This window comes from Genypterus blacodes, unplaced genomic scaffold (assembly GCF_046128005.1).
Source record: "Genypterus blacodes isolate CSIRO-AG114 ecotype Tasmania unplaced genomic scaffold, CSIRO-AGI_Gbla_v1 ptg000111l_1, whole genome shotgun sequence".
Taxonomy (NCBI): domain Eukaryota; kingdom Metazoa; phylum Chordata; class Actinopteri; order Ophidiiformes; family Ophidiidae; genus Genypterus; species Genypterus blacodes.
In genome coordinates, this window is record NW_027466915.1 from 4,504,717 (window position 1) to 4,525,000 (window position 20,284).

At 41.2% G+C, this 20,284-nt stretch overlaps 2 protein-coding genes across 2 annotated transcripts; both read right to left on the minus strand.

Annotated features, from left to right (window-relative positions):
• Positions 1-619: 619 nt before the first annotated feature.
• tiprl (TIP41, TOR signaling pathway regulator-like (S. cerevisiae)) lies at positions 620-8,044 on the minus strand. Its single transcript, XM_076161387.1, has 8 exons — positions 7,953-8,044; positions 7,183-7,310; positions 5,760-5,939; positions 3,583-3,682; positions 2,905-3,036; positions 2,145-2,240; positions 1,986-2,048; positions 620-1,240 (listed from the first exon to the last, which is right to left on the minus strand). Exons 1-8 carry the CDS (start codon positions 7,974-7,976, stop codon positions 1,115-1,117), a joined length of 849 nt encoding a protein of 282 aa, XP_076017502.1. The 5' UTR covers positions 7,977-8,044; the 3' UTR covers positions 620-1,114.
• A 1,271-nt stretch (positions 8,045-9,315) lies between these two features.
• On the minus strand, positions 9,316-14,346 carry riox2 (ribosomal oxygenase 2). The gene is made up of 9 exons (XM_076161355.1): positions 14,285-14,346; positions 13,352-13,809; positions 12,907-13,026; positions 11,924-12,052; positions 11,230-11,333; positions 10,789-10,891; positions 10,030-10,281; positions 9,762-9,872; positions 9,316-9,592 (listed from the first exon to the last, which is right to left on the minus strand). The coding sequence occupies exons 2-9, from the start codon at positions 13,784-13,786 to the stop codon at positions 9,428-9,430; spliced, it is 1,419 nt and encodes a 472-aa protein (XP_076017470.1). The 5' UTR covers positions 13,787-13,809; positions 14,285-14,346; the 3' UTR covers positions 9,316-9,427.
• Positions 14,347-20,284: the final 5,938 nt, after the last annotated feature.

Genomic DNA, 20,284 nt, shown 5'->3' on the forward strand with positions numbered 1-20,284 from the left:
CAAGCATACAGCGTATATTGAACTCCATAATAGTCCAATGAAGTCAAAGTAGCTGTTTATACACACTATAGCCTAACCTGATCTAGACTTTAGTACTTTGCAGCCAAGAGTGGCACAACCAGGTATTAGGTTTAGGGGGCAATTACTTTTTCACATACGGCCAGGTTGGTTCGGATTTCCCTTAATAAATGAAATCGTCATTTGAAAACTGCTTTCTTTTATTTACTCGGGTTATCTTTGTCTGGTATTAAACTTTGAGTGATAATCTGAAACATTGAAGTGTGACAAATCTTAAGAAATCTGTAAGGGGGACAATACTTTTTCACAGCACAGCAAATCCACAGCTCTATAGATGGCGTTTTCTCCCCCCTAGCGGATTAGTGTGAGGGTAGGTGTCATACATTATTCATGTCTTCTATCTGATGTAATAACTTTCTGAAGTCAGTGAAGTTTGAAACCTCCAGCAAGCAACTGGGTTATTAATAATCCAAGCTGTGTAGCTATAGAGATGTATCAGATCAAAGACTAAGACATTCTGAAATCTGTTTAGACGAACAGATGATACCCATGATCATTCATCAAAAGTAAAGATCAAAGTAGTAGTTGTGATCAAACAAACTAGATTCATTAGCCTTTTAATGTTCACACATGTTGGACAAACTTGATCTGTAAATGGAAACTTTTGAACTTTCCGCAAATCACTGTAGAACATACAGCTGACATATTTACATAGATTAATGATGGGTTTGATTTAAAAGTTTGAAAATACACTTAACAGTCCACAACATATTATGACTGTACTAATACAGGCAGGATATAAACACCTTCAATGTCATGCCACACCTTCTTTCTTTTCTGAACAAGTTATTTCACACATAATATTAAATCTGTTCAAGTAATTAAGTGGAATTGAACAAAATATTTGAAGCAGGGTTTGAAGTTTCTGTGATTTTTTATTTTATATTAATCCACCTGTGAACATGGTGAATGTTAAAGAACGCACATTGTAAAGTTCAAATATAAAAACCCTCAAACATTTGGAGCGCACATTAACGTACTATGTGGCACGTTCATTGTTTCAAGTGCTTGGAGGCAACTCCGTGCAACTAACTCCTCACTGAGGAGCGTGACTGGCAGATGGGTGGGTCTCAGGAAGCTCCAGCTTGTCACACTCAGTCAGCCTCAGAGTTAGATGTTGAGCAATCTCATTAGGATCAGTGTAGCGTGCAGCAGGAACACTCTGGAGATTCAACGACAACATTGTATTATGCACATGCTAAACACGTTAGCATGCATGTTAAAACTTTGATTATACCGCAATTCAAGTAATCCTGTATACACCATATTGCAATTGAAGTATGCTTACTCTTATTTTGAGTAAATAGTTGTGTAATAATGTGAAAGCATCTCAATTGGAGGACTCGTAATTGTGCAGTCTAAGGACGGAAGAATCGTCTCCAAATTTGTCCATTATAGCTTGTATGCATTGTTAGCATGTATAGAGAAATATAATATTGACAGATTCTGGCAGAGCTCAGAGGTAAACTTGAAGAATTTAACCTCCAGAGGTCAGCAAAGGGGATCGTGGTCGAGTCGGTATGTTAAATGTCATCGTCGAAAGAGAGTCAAAATTGGAAACCTCAACCTTGGTGAAGGTATGTACTGTCTGAGTGCCTCCTTGTTAAATGTTGTTATTGGTTTGATATGTCTTATACATAAATAATTCACTAACAAGTCACCCTTCTCCATGTTTGTCCCCAAAGCTCTGGTCTCCAGTCTAGTGTCCATTTGGGTTTAAGCAGTTTTTGCAAAATATTTTCATCGTTCACCTTGTTTTTAATCATACAAATGCTGTTATCTGTTTGAACCAGACTTTAATGAGCGTAGAATGTTTGCTCTAATTGATCTTAAATGAATGGTCTTAATTTTCTCTTTCCTGGACACTTTGTACCTGTAGTGAGTACATGTTATAAATGTCAGCTCACCTTCAGGTCTGCGATCTTGCTTTCCCTTGTGCTGAACTCGCGCAGCATGTAATTCTTCCCTGCCTGGGATTGGAAAAAGTGTCACCATGTTATTCAGTTGAATGTGAATAAACATCATCTCCATCATCTCTTTCCACATTGAGCAGCTTTCCCACTGACCTCATGATACAGCCGTGTGTCATTTATTCTAATCATCACTCCATCCACCCGCAGGAAGAAACGCAGCAGGAGGAAGAAACTGGTGGGCATCACTCTCTGCATCGTCCAATCACAGACAACAATGCAGTTTTACAATCCTCACGATTTACATCTGTAGGCTTACTTTCACCATTGTATCATAAGAAAAATATGTGTGAAGCAATAATGACGCTAACGCCTTTGGCTACCATCTCTCCTTCCAACGCCCTGCATGTATATGTTCTCAGCTTCTTCACATGGTGGGGCGACATCGAGCGAGCAACAGATTCATGTGATAGGGCAACTGGTTACTTTTTGGATGGAGACCCATGAAACACATACAGAGGTCTCAGGGTCAGATTCACACACTTTTGAAGCAGCGGTGAACATATTTGTATCCCACTAAACCTATAACTTCATGTACAGTATATTTTTCAGGCTTTTCCACATGTTCCAAGGATCTTGTTCTGTGGTTCCATAAGGGTCCATTCTTCGGACTATGGGTCCACTACGGATGTGGTAAGAGAACAGCAAATATCGTCAGAGACCGAGTTCAGATGCAATTCAATTTTGGGTATCTTTTTCAGACCTTTCAGTCCCTTTAATCAACCTTTTGTTTCCGTTTCTGTGATCATATATTTTAGACCCATCATGAAAACACTGGTACACTGTCCATAAGACCCAAGTGGTGAAAGCGAGGAATGCTTGAGATAAAAGGTGCTGCTTGTGAAGTGACACTTACGATCTTAGCGCTGATGGTGGAAACGCCGTGATCATGCAGCTCGTCCTCAAACAGCAGCACCTCCTCAAAGAACATGATCTGCTCCCGAGCCTTAAGCTTCTCCATGTCTATGCGCTCCGATGTCTGCGTCACCTGCACACAAAGCCAGCCACCGTGCACTCTTTACTGCATGTTCCCATCACAACATACATCAGCATTTATTAGCGTCTTTAATGGCGTTACAAAAGGGAAATTTAAGTTTTTAGATTTTCAACACCGAGCAGCCTTTCTCATCTGTACAATCATCTGTCTATGAACATTTCTAAGGATTCCAACAGATCATCATTAACCATCAAACAACAGAAACGTCTCTTTTCCACTCAGGTATCCGATTGCAGTGAAACAGCTTTATGGTTTAAAACGCAAAAAAGTCAGTGCAGTAAGTGCTGAAACAATCCTAGGCATTGGAGTCTGAGCATTGAAACAAATGATATCTGATTCCCTCACCTCAGTCTGTGCAACATATACGAGACTAGGCACACAGCAATGGAATGGAATGGAATTGTAATGTTTCAGCAGGAGATTTAAGGGAACATTTTAACATATTTTTCACACACACACACACACACACACACACACACACACACACACAGAGGTTTGTGGGGACATAGCTATAGATGAGATGAGAAAGTTACACACGTTGATCTGTGTCGATGGGCCAATCAGGGTGCCTCTGTAGTCTGTGGTGTAGGTCCAGTCGTATGGCCTCAGCACCTCTTTGGAGTGTTCTGAATCCGCCCTGGAAAAACATCAAGCACACGTCTGTCCAAACCAGAAACCAACCAGAGCTTATACTTGTCCCAACTCACATTCATGTCAGTGTGCAGTCTGTGTCAGAGCTCTGAGGGGAGATGTGTTACTTCAGGTCTCCATTTACGTTGCTGAATATTTATACAGTTAGGTCCATAAGTATTTGGACATTGACACAATTTTCACAATTTTGGCTCTGTCCACCACCACAATGGATTTGAAATGAAACAAACCAATATGTGCTTTAAGTACAGACTCTCAGCTTTAATTTGAGGGTATTCACATCCAAATCAGGTGAACTGTGTTGGAATTACAACCATTTCTATATGTGCCTCCCTGTTTTCAAGGGACCAAAAGTAATTGTACAATTGGCTGCTCAGCTGTTCCATGGCCAGGTGTGTGTTTTTCCCTAATTGTTTTTCAATCACAAGGAGTAGCAGATACACGTCTAGAGTTAATTTCAAGTGTGGTATTTGAATTTGGAATCTGTTGCTGTCAACTCTCAACATGAGGTCCAAAGAGCTGTCACTATCAGTGAATACCTCTGAAAACAACTGTGGCGTATGACAGAAGAATCATTTCCCCGGTGAAGAAAAACCTCAGTTCACAATCAACAGTTGGACAAATAAAGAACACTCTCCTTGGGGTGGGGCGTGTCTGTGTCAACAAGTCAACAATCAAGAGAAGACTTCACCAGAGTGAAGTTAGAGGGTTCACCACAAGATGGAAACCATTGGTGAGCCTCAAAAACAGGAAGACCACCAGACTAGAGTTAGCTCTTAAAAAAAAACATCTAAAAAAGCCTGAAAAAATATTTATTGATGATGTGACTGCTGACAAAAGCATCAGGATGAATTCTAAAGTGTTTCGGGCAATATTATCTGCTTATATTCAGCCAAATGCTCCAGAACTCATTGGACGGTGCTTCGCAGTGCAGATGGACTATGACCTGAAGCCTTCTGTGAAAGCAACCAAAGAGTTTTTTAAGGCAAATAAGTGGAATGTTATGCAATGGCCAAGTCAATCACCTGACCTGAATCCAATTGAGCATTAATTTCACATGGTGAAGACAAAACTGAACAGAAAATGCCCCAAGAACAAGCAGAAACTGAAAGACAGTTGCCGCAGAGGCCCGACAGAGCATCACCAGGGACCAAACCCAACGTCTGGTGATGTCTATGGGTTCCTGACTGTTCAGGGATTGACTGAAAGGATTTGCAACCAATTATTAAAAGTGACAATTTGATCTATGATTGTTAGGTTGTCCAATTACTTTTGGTCCCTTGAAAATAGGGAAGCACATATAGAAATGGTTGCAATTCCTACACAGTTCACCCGATTTGGATGTTAATACCCTCAAATTAAAGCTGAAAGTCTGTACTTAAAGCACATATTGGTTTCATTGTTTCATTTCAAGTCCATTGTGGTGGTCTACAGAACCAATATTGTGAAAGTTGTGTCAATGTCCAAATACTTATGGACCTAACTGTAGTATTGAAGAAAGCATCAGGCATTACAATGAGCATCCAGTTATGAGACAAATGTTCAGATGAATTTCTACACACAGAAGGGAAGAAAAGAAGACACAAACAAGACACAAAAGCAAAAGAAGAGAACGGAAACAATGAAGAGAGCGAGGATGTGTGATGTACATGTGACTGAAGGCAAATTGATCCAACAGCAACCAACCACAGCCAGCAGAGATATGTTGGTGTCCATTTTGGTCTATTCTCAATGTAGGCAGACTAGATGACTGAATTGACTGAAAGTTAATCTCTGGTTCAGTCATTGCTACAACAAAAAGCCTGATTTGCTGATGAAAAAAAGTCACAGTGTGTGAGTGGGAGCATAACAGCTGCTGGAGCAAAGTGGAGTTTGTAGATATGATGATGATGATGATGATGATGATGTCAAATCAGTCAGGTTCAGTTCTCCTGATGAAGCTATTTGCCTCCCTGTGACTCTTCCTACTTCACTCTTCTGTTTTAGAGATGAAAGGAGTCGGAGGGCATTCAGATGAATCAGGACGTGCTTGAGGTTTTGCATTCAGTGACACTGAGGCTTACCTGCTCTCCTGCCACTCCTGTGCACAGGCCACCTTGACTGCGTCGTCCATGTTGTTGACCCTCTTCAGGGCGTCGATGGCATTAAATTCGATGCCATATCCGTCTGTGTGCTGGATGCGTAAGATGTTATCCCCAAACAACATCTCAGGGAGAGATGGCATGTTCATCTCCTCTGCTAACCTGCAGAGCAAACAGCTCACTCATGGCTATGCACTGGAAATATGAAAACATCTAGGATATATACATATCCAATCTGTCTTTAGAAATGTCTCAAAACATATTGAAAATAAAGAAAAATAGTTCATTATTCAGATCCAAAGTTGTCAAGGCACATCAAGGCCAAAGCCAAAACATAAGCCAAAGGAACCACCTGAGCCACCGAGACTAAAACGAGAAGATCTACAGTCTGAGAGGTGAACATGAAGCTCGTGTTCACTCTGATACCTCGTTTCCACAAACTGGTTCTGTTCAAATTTGTGAACCTCATTTTTAACCATTGTGCACCGTGGAGTTGTGTATTATTCTACACTTGCAATGGTGCGCCAACAAATTGGTGGAAAAGCAGGCCTGGACAGAGACCCTGACTGAACTCCAGAAATGCTCTGTGGTGATGAAGAAAAGAAAAGAAAAAGATGATAATGAAGCAACGTGCTACCTATCAACATGCTTGGTAAACCAAACTTGGTAAAGTGGATAGACAAACTCCTCACTTTATCGTTACACAGGAGAGTGATTAGACAACCTGGGTTTAGTTCAGGGCCAAATTATGTGCAGATCAGAGCCGTGGGTCAGTAGGGTCACTTTGCTGCTTTCCCACAGTGCAGTGCTCATGGTGCTGCCAGTTCTCGTGCCGATCTCAGCCCTATTTAGAGATCTGCCTTTCCACTCACTTGTGGGCCAAGTGAATGACGTGTCAACATTCTGTGGGTAACTCCTATAATCTCATACTTCGTTACAGCTTTTATTCATCTGCTGCAAAAGAGGTGTTGGACAATTTAACTCCTTTTAGGGCTTTTTTGTTTGGATCTCCACTGATTTCACAAATTGGTTTGAATTTGAAGTAACAATTTGATTCAGTAAGATTCTGGAAAAGATGGGTTCATATTATTTTTTAGCCACAGTACTTTTGTCAGGCTACCTGGTGTCCTGTAGCTTTTGAGCATCTACTGGACAGGAGGCCTGCTACACTTAACATTCTACATAGTCGTAAATGTTGAGGTATTTCATTCAGAAGCTACAGTGTGACCTGACCTTAACATATATATATTCCTCAATCACTTGGTGTACAACTGGCCCCTCCAGTCTCTTGGCAGGGGCCACTGTGGCTGAGCTGGTTGCACCTTAGTGAGAGACTGTGATGGTTTCTCCTTTTAGTTGGTCTCTATATGCTACCTAAATGCTTGCCGGCCGGTGCAAAACTCACCGCTCAATGTCTTTGGACTTCATGATGTGGTTCTTAGCAGCAGTCACCATCCAAGGTCCAAATGTGAAGTCCTGCTTACTGCTCTTGAACCCATGTGACATCATGGTGGACACTGACGCCAACATCAACTGGACAAAAGCCATCAAGCAAGGCAGCTTTCAGAAGGTTTATATCCATTTTGACTTTTTCATTCCTTTAAACTAAACTACCAAAGCTAAACTTCCTACGATGACATCAAACTATGTTACTATGGTGACAAGCATCCACACCTTGCTTCAAGTCTTCCTATAATGAAGCCTGTGGAATAATAAAAGGTTCAGGTTCATACTTTCTGTGTATAAACAGCTAACCATCCCTCTGGCCTGCGGACACGGACACACACGCTTCTTTTGCATTTATTATCTATTGTGTGTTTTTGCCTTCTGTGGCAACTTATCGCTCCTTTAGACCGGTTCGGTCTTACTAATAACTGAATGTTAATCTACCGATACAATCATGGTTACACATTTCAGATGATTATGATAAGAAGATAAATATCAAACGAGCTGCGATGTTTTGTTTACACTTCAACTACAACAGTCGTTTGTAATCCTTTATTCTCTGTATTCATTTTGGCTAATCGCGCTTTGCGTCAGAAACCCAGTGTCTGGTCGCAGCCCCAAGGGAAGGTTCCAGGCAAAATACTGACGGGAATAAACACTTCAACCTCCTGGTTTATTTGGGTGATTAAAATTGAAAAAGCCTTGAAAGAAGAAAAGCAGCCGGTTTACCTCGCTGTTGTTGTCAACTAGCATTCATGGGGCTCCTACAGTACGTTCGGAAAAGCGTCCGACTGTTTCTTGGCGAGGGACGTGATGGTTCCGCTTTGGGACAGACAGCGTTCCCTCCTTTTTCTTCTTCTTCTTACTTCCGGTTGGCAAATCATCTTAACTGGTGCATTGCCGCTACCATCTGGACTGGAGTATAGAGGGGGGAAAGCCAAACAACAAAACAACCAAGAAGTGGATGATGTGTCTATAGTTTGCTGATATAATTCCCAAGGAGACCCTGAAGTAAAACATGGCTGTGTATCCATCCCTAAAGGCCCTAAACACAAACATTTAAGGACAAAGGAAGAATGTCCTGTCCTCAAACAGCCATAGCTGGGGAAAGACACAAATTACAAAGAGGCAGATGGGATATTTGTCCTATTCTTGCCTCCAGGCTCTGTCTCAGGCACCTATGTCCAGTAGTTCCACTAGAATCTTGCTTCTTTGGACTTACTCTTGCTCTCCTCTCTGAACTAGATCTTTGCTTGTATGTTGCTTTGGAAAAAAGCATCTGGCAAAGTACATTTAATTCGTTATTGTACGTAAGAGGAAGTGTTTCCATTTGGAAGACTTTTTACTGTTACTCACTCATTTCTAACTAAAAGTTCCAACTTTTCACTCTCCACATCGTTTGTGATATCTGTTGTTACTCATTACATTGATGTGGAAAAAAAAAATGGATTGTTTAAAGATCCTATAAAATGCAACAGCTTTATCAGCTCATGACCTTTCACCGAAAGGGTCTTATGTGTGTCAGGACAAGTATGCTTGTGGAGTTTGGGGCACTGAAGCACCCAGGGCTATATCTCAAAGATCATTTGGATATATTGGAACATAGGGAAGCAGCAGCATGCTTTCACCCTTGCTGATTTGGTCTTTGCTGGTTAGTTGCGGTCATTGTGAGTACACAATCTCTAAGGTAGATTGTGAAATCCACCCTCTCCCTGAAGGTACCTGATGAGGTCAGCCACCCACTTAGTTAGTTGTTGTGGAAAATATGAACATATTACACCAAGCTACATCATCAGGGGCCACTCCCCCAAATACCTGCCTGAACTGATCCTCTGCCAGGAGAGACTCCCAATAAAAGGACTGCACTGTATTGTTCTCCCTCTCAAAGGTATTTGTCAAATGTTGTGTAGTGATACCAATTACACACACACACACACACACACACACACACACACACACACACACACACACACACACACACACACACACACACACACACACACACACACACACACACACACACACACACACACACACACACACACACACACACACACACACAAAACGGTGTCCAGATGACTGCTGTCGTGTATATCATTTTATTTCATACTCTGATCCTTTGTCAGCTGCCACAGGGGCGCACGCTTACACACACACAGCTTTCATTATTTTATAGCAGTTGAAAATCCCAAACAGCTTTCATATTAAGGTGATGTGCTGCAGACCTCCAGCAGGCTGTCGCTCCAGAGGGCCACAGCCAGGCTCACTTTGAGGTCGTCAGAGGGCAGCTGGAGCTCAGACACAGCTAGCTGCTCCGCTTGCTGCAGCTGCTGCAGGGCCTGCAGATGGGACAGAGGGAAGCGCAAGCCCTGCATGCACACACACAGTGTATCATGAATGTATTCATCATCAATACAACCTATTTGTAATGGAACATTAAAAATCTGTCTGTGCATACTCCAATACTAAGTGTTGATTGTGCTGATTTACAACAGAAAAAGTACAATATAGAGAACAAACACATCCTCAAAATCTTACATTGGAGATGTCATGTTCCTCCTCTTCATCAACATTTCCACCCATCATGTGATTCTCTCTCTGGTTCTTCAATGAATGTAAGACAAAGACGACCATCTGTGCGGCCTCATCCTGGCACACACACACACATACACGTCTCGTTGACTTACCAATGTTAGGTCAATAGACAATACATTCATTTCGAAACAATTCGGGGGCTGAGTCGGTCACAAAGCTGACTGTGTGCGTCCAACATGTACACGTTATTGACTTTGCTGTATGTACTCACTGTTTGTTCTGGGCTTGGCTCCACCGTGATCAGCACATGGTCCTTAAATCTTAAACGCACAGTGTCCTCCAGAGTAGGAAGCGTCCCAGCTGTGAGGCACGTGTTGTGCTCCTGACCGTATGGTGGCAGTCTGTTCATGATGAAGTCTCTGCTCAGCTGACAGCAACGCAACTCCCGCTTCCCCGATTCCATCTGATCAGCCAGAGCTCTGAGTGATACAGCCAGACGAGAGCTCACACCCTCACAGCTGCCCTGCACGTGCAGATACACACACGCACAGACATACACACTATAGATTAGCATGAATCTGAATAAATAGCTTCAATAAAAGGGAAATAAAGTTACCGTTTCAAATTTACAGTGATGGTACTCCGTGGACAAATTCTTGATTTTCCCACACAGGATTAAGGAACGCTCCGCAATTATCATGGACACACAACTAACTAATTAGACTGAGAGGGAATGGGCCTTGATTCCACATTATAGCCATACACTGTGTACTGATCTTCATGATTCTACCATGGGAACTCAGAGACTTAGTGGCGCTTGAAGTTATTCATTCTTCAATTCTTAAAAGTAAATCTGCAAGTAAACATTACTGTTGTGCCTTTCACAGCAGTTAAAATACACACTTCCTAGTCTATCTGTAGAAAGATGTGTGAGCGCACAGACTTCACATTCATCAGTGATCTGCTTTCATTTGAAGTGAAAAGGAAATGAGTGACCCCAGCACGCCATCCAGTATGAAACCAGTCTTACCAGTAGGAGTCTTCTGGGCATGCCCTGCCTCAAGCTTATGTCAGTCCTGCTGCAGTCAAAGAGCATGCTGGGTAACACATCCAGCAGCAAATCTCCCCAGGACCTGTAGGGAGGAAGGCAGTGGAACAAACAAACAGGAGGAACGCGTGAGATTCAGATCTCCATTTACATCAACTCAGTTGTTTGTAACGCCCACTTCAACAACTTGAAGAATTAAGAGTGGACCCAGGAAGACTCTTAGCTGTCGCCGCTGTACACATTGCATTCCTCTGCCTTTGTTTCACATTTCTAATAAATAAACAAATGGTATGAAATTGTAAGAGCAATTTAGCTGTTTTGTTTATCATACTTAAAATAAAGGACCATTCTTTCCTTCATTCTAGCTGTTTGAAGGCCTGTGCTGATAGCATGCCTGTGTGCATGGAGCAGACTTGAACATACATGCTTTGGTAAGTGCTGAGGGTGAGGTGGGTTGAGTGCGTCACTTCCTTTGGTGTCTCCGCCTGATGGATGGTTCCTCTGGGGAAGTACAGCAGATCTCCTGTCTGCCGCATGAACATATTCAAACATTTATACAGTAAACCAAAACACTGGAATGTATGAAAACTTGTTCAAAGATCACAGCAAGTCTCTAAATTGTGTCAAACTGATTTGCATTTCCTGTAACTTCAACAACAAGACATCACCATTCTTTCCTGCAACAAGTTAGAGTTGTAGGTTAGATTGTTTTAGTGTATGAAAGAACAAAGGTATAGGTGCAATAATATGTTCATGTTGACCAGCTATGGTCCCCCCGATTCTGGCGATACCCGGAATCTCTGGCAATCTTTAAATCCCTGTTTAAAACCCCACTTATTCTCTCTATTTTTTAATCTAACCATTGCTAGATAAATAAATCAAATTTCTTCTTTGTAATTTATTCCCCTCTCACCTTTAGCTCCTATTGCACACAGATAATCTCTCTTTGAGTTGCCTCTCCTAAGGTTCCTTCCTTTTCCTTTAACGTTTAGGTTTTGAGGAGTCCTTGTGTTTCTAGCGAGCTTTGGCATGGTGGAACCGTATGTTGTTGTGGGCCTCTAAAGTCCTTGTATGCGATACTGGACTAAGCAAATAACATGACTTGCTGATGTTGTACCTTGAGGATGATGTCATGGCTGGGCTCTCCGATGTTGTCCTCTGGCTCCAGGCTGTACTCTCTGGCCAAGGGAACTGTAGGATTGTACAGACGCCAGCGTTTCTGCCCCTCCAACTGAAGGATAAAGACCTGAAGAAGACCAACATCAACACACAAGAGATGAGCTCCTCACTGCGTGTTTTAAACAAAGCTTGTACTGTATGTCCTTCTCGTTACTAAGATGTTACAAAATCCAAGTTAAGGACCAGCTAGAGTATTTCTGAAATAAACAAAATAAAGGACCATAAAAATATTTCTGTTATACATTCCATGTCGGTGAGGGCGCGAAGGCCTGCAAGCATTCGCGTGACGTAAATGTTGTCATCGGAGGACTCGTACGCGGCTCTGCACGCTTTTAGCATACCTACCATTTTTTTGTGACCGTGTTTGTAGCTTACGTGGAGCCTGCGGCGCACTGTCACAAAAAATGTGACTGCGTTTGCCGTGGAGCCTAAGTTACCGTGGCAACAGAGTGAGATCAGAAGTGAGACAGAGCAGTTCCTACCACGTAGTACAGGTGTCTTAACACTTCTAAACCCTGTTGTGCTGCCTTGGGTGACCACATCAGCATTGGAGGAATTTTTTTGGCAACAATTGGTATAAGTGTGTAGAATTTGAAGTAATTACATTGAAATATAAATAGCTGCAATTAGAGCTGAGTTAGAGCTTTCTAGCTAGGCACATCACTTGTCAATGTCATCATGTCCTGTGCCCTCAGTCTTCACTGATGAACACTTCAGTACTAATGTAAACACCACTGTGGGCCGTGTCATCACAAAATGCACCTTTCACGGGAAAAAATAATGTGCTCAAACTTTGGAAGTCATGATTGGTGTCTCTCTATGTCTATGTCTCTCTATGTATATCTGTAGACTGCTAACATAGTTTGATCCTGTAAAGGTGTAAAGCAGTTGTGCTGAGAGAGTGCAGCAGCTGGTATGTACCTCGACATCATCGTAGTGAGGAGGAAGACCCTGGGACTCCTGCGGTGTGATATAAACATTGGAGCCCACCAAGGCACCAAAGAAACACTCAAGGTTCTCCTGGATCCTCCATAACTCATCCTGAGAGACAGAAAACACCAGTATGCATGTTAACACATGCTCACAGGAAGTCATGCTCAACTAGATCATGCTATTAGAACACTGTCTTTGTCTTCATAGTTCTTTCCCCTATACTAATGAAAGTTAAAACTTTTGTGTGTGCCAATGAGGCACTGTGTGGTTTCAGGAACATACAGCACGTGTCATGAAAATCTATTCACAACTTTTCAAGTAATACTGCTCATGACAGACAACCCAACCAACAGGTGAAAACATACCATAACCATACCATGAGGGTGCAGGTTCTATGTGCAGCTTTGTAGGAATGAGCATCAACAATGTTTACCTTAAACCTCTGCGGCTGGTGGAACTGGATGGTGGCCTTGTTGTTGACAAAGTCCTTGTGGAGGACGCTGTGTTTAACAAGACCCTCCTTATTTAATACTTTCTTCTTGCCATTGACACAGCGACAGACATTGACATCCCTGGCGTATTCGAGACCATGAGAGCACAAGCTCTTCAGGTCGGACAGCTGGAACAAAGACTGGTAATAGGAGGATGTGCCGAGCTCGGACCTCTGGAGATGGAGGGGTTTCTTCTCCCAATAATCCCTGAAGAACTCCTCTGTCCCCATGGGATGTATGAGGCTATCAAACAGACTGGCAGGACTGTGGAAGGACAGTGGACTGGGCCCACTGCTGGCTTCAGCTTTGCTCTGCTTTGGAGGCACCAGGTCATGGTCAGAGCTCTGCCTCTTTCCAGCTGCTCCTTTCCTTTTCATTGTAATCTCACAGGACTTAATGTCTGACAAACGAAGGTTAAAGAAAGATTACAAAGGCAAACATGTTTAGTAAGGTACAAAATAAAGAAACCCATAAAGAGCAAGAGAACTGGAATCTGCAAACAGAGATTTTATTCATCTAAACGAGTTACGTTTAGATGAATAAACGAATTGTTGTTTGGATACTTGTGTTTATATTGCCTGAAATTGGTCACGTGTTGTTATATGACAATGTTAAGTAAATACAGTATTTAAATTGTTAACGCCCAAATTTACAACACAAGTCTCGATGTTTCATGTTTATAAATAACGAAGGAAGTGTGTTCGCTTCCACCAGTGAGCGGCGTGATGGAGCCACGAGATCGTGACCAGAGTGAGACCACACGGACACTCACATTCGGACTTCATGGCGGCCCGGTAACGTTTAAGGTTAAACGTATAATTCAGTATTAAACAGTTCATCTAATACTGCAGACTGTCACTCACAGAATAACTCACCGTTAAAGCTGCAACCTGAACCAACACGCCGACCAGCACTGTGTTTCCTTAAATGTGTCCGACTGGAAACACGAACACGAACGTCATTCTACACGGGTGCGTGCGCGCGCGCGGGTTTGTGTGTGTATTTTTACTCAAACTTTTGTGCAAGTTTGTTTAGGTTAAATGTGCATCTAGGTATCGTTTTAGATGTACTACACAGTCTACTGACAAAAAAATTACAAATAATATGTACTAAACCAAAAATATATGGTGAAGGGGCAGCGAACCACCATTTGGCTGTATTTAGAAATACACAGTTTTGGTAGTATAATACATAACATATTAGTATAATTGTACAAAATGATTTAAAAGCCTGCCAGGGGGTCTCGCACACACAGACACACACATAGAGAGAAAGAGAGAGTGTGTCTGTCCCCAGTTGCTGAGTCAAATGGAAGTTGTACATCCTTACGTTGTAAAGTGTCCCATTAATGAATTTGTGATTCCTTATGTAGAGTCATAAGTCCATATCGCCTTTGCTCAGATGTGCACATATAAAGTATAATAGATGAAACCTTTATAGAATAATACAACGTTTTCAGAGATATATTCAAAGTTGATTCAGTGTTTTATGTACACTGTGTAATTGTAAGGGATGTATATGAAACTGGTAAACAGGGAAGTCCTCACTGGACAGACCGGGGCTACAGCCAAATTGCCTGTGACCATCACCAGGGTAAGAATGGAGGGATGCATGGGTTGATTCACAATCGAATGAAGAAAAGAAAATCTGATCATTTATAATGAAAAGATTGACAGTTTTACTGTGTTCTGATTCCACCTGTCTGCTACCACGTCTGCATACAAAGACGTGCTGAGACAGTCAGCAAGAGGCACAGAGACATACACTGAGACACAGTGGCATACAGAGACCCACTGAGACACTAAGAGATACAAGGAGAATCAGTTAGACACGATGAGCTCAAAGACACATCCAGACAGAAGATTTGCAGGTTAGTGTAAGCCATGTATGATGTGTGTGTCAGGGTTATGTGATTCTTGAGAGATTGACACCGGAGACAGCAGCTCAGCTCCCCAGCTGGATTTGAGCTCTTACACCTCAATCACTCCCATATGTCTGAAACACTGATGAGGGAGGTGAGTGCTCTGTTGGTTATACACTGTTAGAGATGCTGAAAGCATGTCCTCAGGGCATACTCGAGGCTGCAGGCTTTGGATCTGCACACACTTAAATTAATGAAAGTGTTAAAAAAATATACCACTCAGGCTTCATTAAAGGGCCCCAGCTGACCACAAATGATTAAAAAACTTACAACAGATTCAAGAGAGCAGAGAAGAAATGCCTTCATAGCTAAACAACGGCCAACTGACATAGAACCTTAGAGAAGCTGTAAGCATTAGCGCTTCTCTAAACTGTTTAGACACTATCACAAATGAACCTGCGCTGATATGCTCGGATGAACTAATGATCATTTATTTATTTCTTGCTCACAAAAAGAGCTAAAATCCCTTAAGAGAAGGTGCAAATAAAAGAGAAGGTATGCTAAACCATTAGCACATCAGCCTTTACTCTAAGTTTTTGCAACTACGCACACTTATCTACTGTAGACACATCATTCAACACTAGAAGCCTGTGGGTGTTGTATGTTAACCTATCACGCACTTGCGGGTGCCAGCGCACTTTCCGGTGAAAATCACGGACACAAAACACCTTTTAGCTCAGGGTCGCTTTTAAACAGAAGTTTATATTACTGTATATTTTGAATATTCTGTCGCTATTAGCTCTGATCTGTCATTGTGCTGCGTTTTGTCAATTTGCAGACAATGAAGAGGAAGTCCAGACATCTCTTCTTATTTTAAGAAGAAAGGAGAGCCCGAGCCGACAGGGGACCGGCAGCAGAGGGTTAATGAGAAGGGGGAGGATGATGCACAAACACCGACAGCATTAAAGAGGTGTTCCACAGAATGTTTTACATGTGCAAAGTTGCTCTCGCATAGCCTGTGAGCGCAGTTTTTCAGTGTCAAAGCTGTCTCGAGAAGTGCCATGTCCGACGAGCGATTGAGCAATTTGGGCGTGTTAAGAAGGTCTCGGGCCATAAATCCTTTTGTGGGTGTGTTCGTCAAAAACATAGCAACATGCGAATACAACTGAATTAAAAAATGTTTTTGTAGTTCTGCGTTTTTGTCTGCATCTGCCAATTGGCCATTTAAATAAGCGATTTGTAGGTATAAAGTGTGTACTGTATGTCATGTGTATAGATTTTCATTTACAAAAATATGCAGCAACAGTGAATAAAGCTGTACTAGACATAATTGCTGGCCAGTGTGGTGTTTTAAACTTGAGTAGGCTTGTTCCCAGTATATGCTTGGTTAGGTACTATTAATGTACAGTACTCCTTCAAATTAAGCTTTGTCTTAAAGGCAAAGGACAACCAGTCTATTTGAAAAACAATAAATGGACTAATACAGATACAAAACACATTAAAACAGGGTTATTATGCACATCAGATAATTAATCACATTCAACATAAGTATATCAGTAAGCGATTCCTTAGTTTTTAACTCGCCTTTATACATCTATCTATACTATAACAGTGTCATGTTATTCCTGAAATTCAGCTACGGCTTTTGGTTTTGGTGGGCCACCCCAAGATTTTCAGTGGCCCCATCTGGCCACCCCTATGAAAAATTTCTGGAGGTGCCACTGCTGCGCATATATGACGATTTTGACTATAAGAAATAATTGGAAACATACACAAATGAAATTTATAACAAGGATCAGTGGAAATCGTTATATTGTGTATTTACTTTTCGCTACAGCGGTTTTTCATTAGTGTGAGAGGTGCACGACCCTAGTGACCGTTCATTTTTAAAACCTAGACATGTATTAATACGGAGTTAGAGCTGCGCATATTGATGATGATGATGATATGTTCAGCTAAACCCGTCAGCGCCGACCTGCAGCTACAGTGCTTCAGCAGAGACACGAAGAGTCACGGAGAGACAGATATAATTGATATTTACAGCCAAGATTTTTTTTTAACCCACTATTTGTACTGTTCCGTTACCATTACAGATTGAAATAACAGACTTTAGTTGAATTCCATTTAAAACGTACATAAAGTAGAATGAAAATAACTATTATTCAAATGAAAGAGAGATGCAGAATCTGCAAATGTGGTGTTTAAGTTAGGAGAACACAGACACAGCCATCAGAGAACTATGGGAGAGAGTCAAAATCAAATACTGTATGCGGAGCTCTGTTGAATCGAGAGTTCAGCTGCGGGCTGAGACTCCCTGTGACTGAGCTGACAGAGACAGAATGTGTGTGTCATAGAACCTCTCTCTCTCTCTCTCTCTCTCTCTCTCTCTCTCTCTCTGTATTACCGTTTGACTGCAATTTCTGTATTCGCAGACGATCTTCATGTTGCCGATCGCTGAATCCACAGAAAAAATTTACAGTTTCATTTACATTGCTCAAAATGTCACATACAGCATGTCCGCGTGTGAAGGCTTTCTTGTCATGACTGAAAGGGAAAGGTAAGAGAACGGGGAAGAAGGGAATTGTGCAGAAACAAGGGCTGTTAGGGCAAGCAAGTGTGCAAAGTTTGTGTTAATGATGGACAAAAAAACTGCTCAAACGTTTCCATACTGAAGACGGAAAAAGAAACATTTACTGAAGCTGGGAGGTCAAGACCAAATTGATGAGCTGGCACTATACGGGTACTATGAGTGCAGAAAGAGATAAGATTAGATGAAAGTCTTTTCTTTTCATGTTAAATTTGTCCTGTCAGCTATAAAAATATAAATAATAATAATTTGGAAAAACTCTAAATTGTAAGATGTTTTTCCTTCGAATATCTGGGAAATCACAGTAAATTCAAAAAAGAAGACCCTCTCAGGAGGATTTTGAATATATATGTATGTATGTATGTATATATAATATGTATGGTAAAGATTTAGTTATGGCGATTAAACTACTCGGTTAGGGTATGGAAATGTTGTGTTTATGGTAATAAAATAAAAAGTTCTGATATAATAGTAAAAGTAAAAGTGTTACTGCACTAAATTAGAATAATTATGAAAATACACACACCTATCCAAATAGACATAGACATGATCTTCATCTCAGGTTTGAGAAAAAAAGAAAAATAGAAAGAAAGAAAGAAAGAAAGAAAGAAAGAAAGAAAGAAAGAAAGAAAGAAAGAAAGAAAGAAAGAAAGAAAAAAGAAAGAAAGAAAATTACATACATACATTACATTTTTTGTATTCCATTAGGATGTTCTTGCTTCTTGTCTTCTGCGTCTCAGCGCTCTAACCAACGCGTGAGCTAAAAAAAACATCAACTGTAATAGATGAAGTCCGTGGTAAGAGATGAAGAATTGAGGATACAGTGTCTGCTCAACAGGTAATACAGTAACAAAGCCTGATTGTCATTAATTTCTTAACACAAACATTTTTTCTGTCCAAGTCTCAAGAAAAGCTGTTTAAAACCATGTTTGGCATTCTCATGTTTTTGTTAGTTGATTGAAGCTGTGCCAAGAGCCAAATTTGGTGGTGAAGACGTAATACTTATGAACTGAGTATGACAACACATTTATTTGAACAGTTGAACAGGATATATTTCTTGGCATGTGAAAACAGTCCAAAGGAAGATTCGTCAAGGATCTCCACAACCAATTTGTCTCCAGGAGGTCCAAATGTCCAAACTATTGATGTTGATGGGCGACTTGATGGGGATGCTTGTAGGAGAAATGAAGCTGTACTTCTTTATTTTGACTCATTGTTGAGGCACAACCTCCCAATGGGTAAATTAATTGATTAATTGATGGACACTTAAATTAAATTAACACAGCCCATAATGTAAAAACTGTTTTAAGTGTTGTTTAAGTTAAGGGAGTTCTACATTGGACTTTTTGATGGAGGCAGAACTAAAAAATAGAAATCGGGATTATAAAATAAAGCTATGATATTTATTAAGTTTCCCTCATTATTCTGCAAATGAATTAGAAACTAAACCAGTAACAAATCATGCCGTCAGATAAATGTTAGAGAAGGGAAGGTTAAAATGATTAAGAGTAATGAGTAATGAGTGTTACGTGTTAAGTCTCCAAAATGTAAATAAGATAATACATCCTTGTATCTGAAGGTAATATACAGGAGTAAATGTATTCAGTTATTTTCCAGTGTGCAGGAGCCAATGCGTCTAACCACAGCTCCATTAGTGACAGGTGACACCCTCTCCCCGTCCCACTCTAATGCTGCAGGTATGTGGAGCAATGGCATCCAGATATGTGACCCGCCTTCGCCTGCTGACATCACACAGCGCTCACACATACTCTCCTTCATCCCGTTGGACCCGTGGATGAAGACATAAATGCGTTGTGCGGTCACATTTTCCCTTTCAGCAGGAGCCACGTTCATCCATCAGCAGTGACAGGCCTGCAGAAAGTGATCGTACCACTTTCACAGCCAACACAAATAAATCTGCTGATTTCACGCTTATGAAAACCACCTTCAGCTGAACAAAGCGTGTTAACATCCTCCTCCAGCTCGCTCCCACCCTCTGTCTCACATTCAGTCGGTGGAATATTAGTTAGTTCAAGAGTTAAGTGTTATCTAAACACTTTAAATGTTGGCTTTCCTCAGTCGCTTCGGTACATTTCTCAGATCAGCACTGAAATTCTCAAAACTAGTTGTTAAACCTCCACCTCATCCACTGCAAATGCACAATAATGCAAATGATCATGCACAATTGTTTGCTGTTTCCTACATGATCAATCCTTATGTCATACTGGTTCTCTGTTAAATAGTCTCACCCCCAAAACATCTCAACATCAAGTCATCTCATGCAAAATGGCAGATTATCTGTCAAGCATATTTTCTCTACAATGTATATAATTGATGATATTTTTTTTTTAAGTCTTACCTAACCATGTCTTTTTTCTGTTTCACAATGACTTGATCCATCAACAAATTACAGTCAATGTATAAATA

Coding starts and splice junctions, on each gene's coding strand:
- tiprl (XM_076161387.1), bottom strand. CDS start 7,976: ATGCTAGTTGACAACAACAGCGAG. Junction 2,241..2,904: donor CCACCATCAGCGCTAAGATC/GTAAGTGTCACT, acceptor TGGACGATGCAG/AGAGTGATGCCCACCAGTTT. Junction 1,241..1,985: donor GCAAGATCGCAGACCTGAAG/GTGAGCTGACAT, acceptor TTGAATCTCCAG/AGTGTTCCTGCTGCACGCTA.
- riox2 (XM_076161355.1), bottom strand. CDS start 13,786: ATGAAAAGGAAAGGAGCAGCTGGAAAGAGGCAGAGCTCTGACCATGAC. Junction 13,027..13,351: donor ACCAGCCGCAGAGGTTTAAG/GTAAACATTGTT, acceptor TCTGTCTCTCAG/GATGAGTTATGGAGGATCCA. Junction 9,593..9,761: donor AGGAACATGACATCTCCAAT/GTAAGATTTTGA, acceptor GTGTGCATGCAG/GGCTTGCGCTTCCCTCTGTC.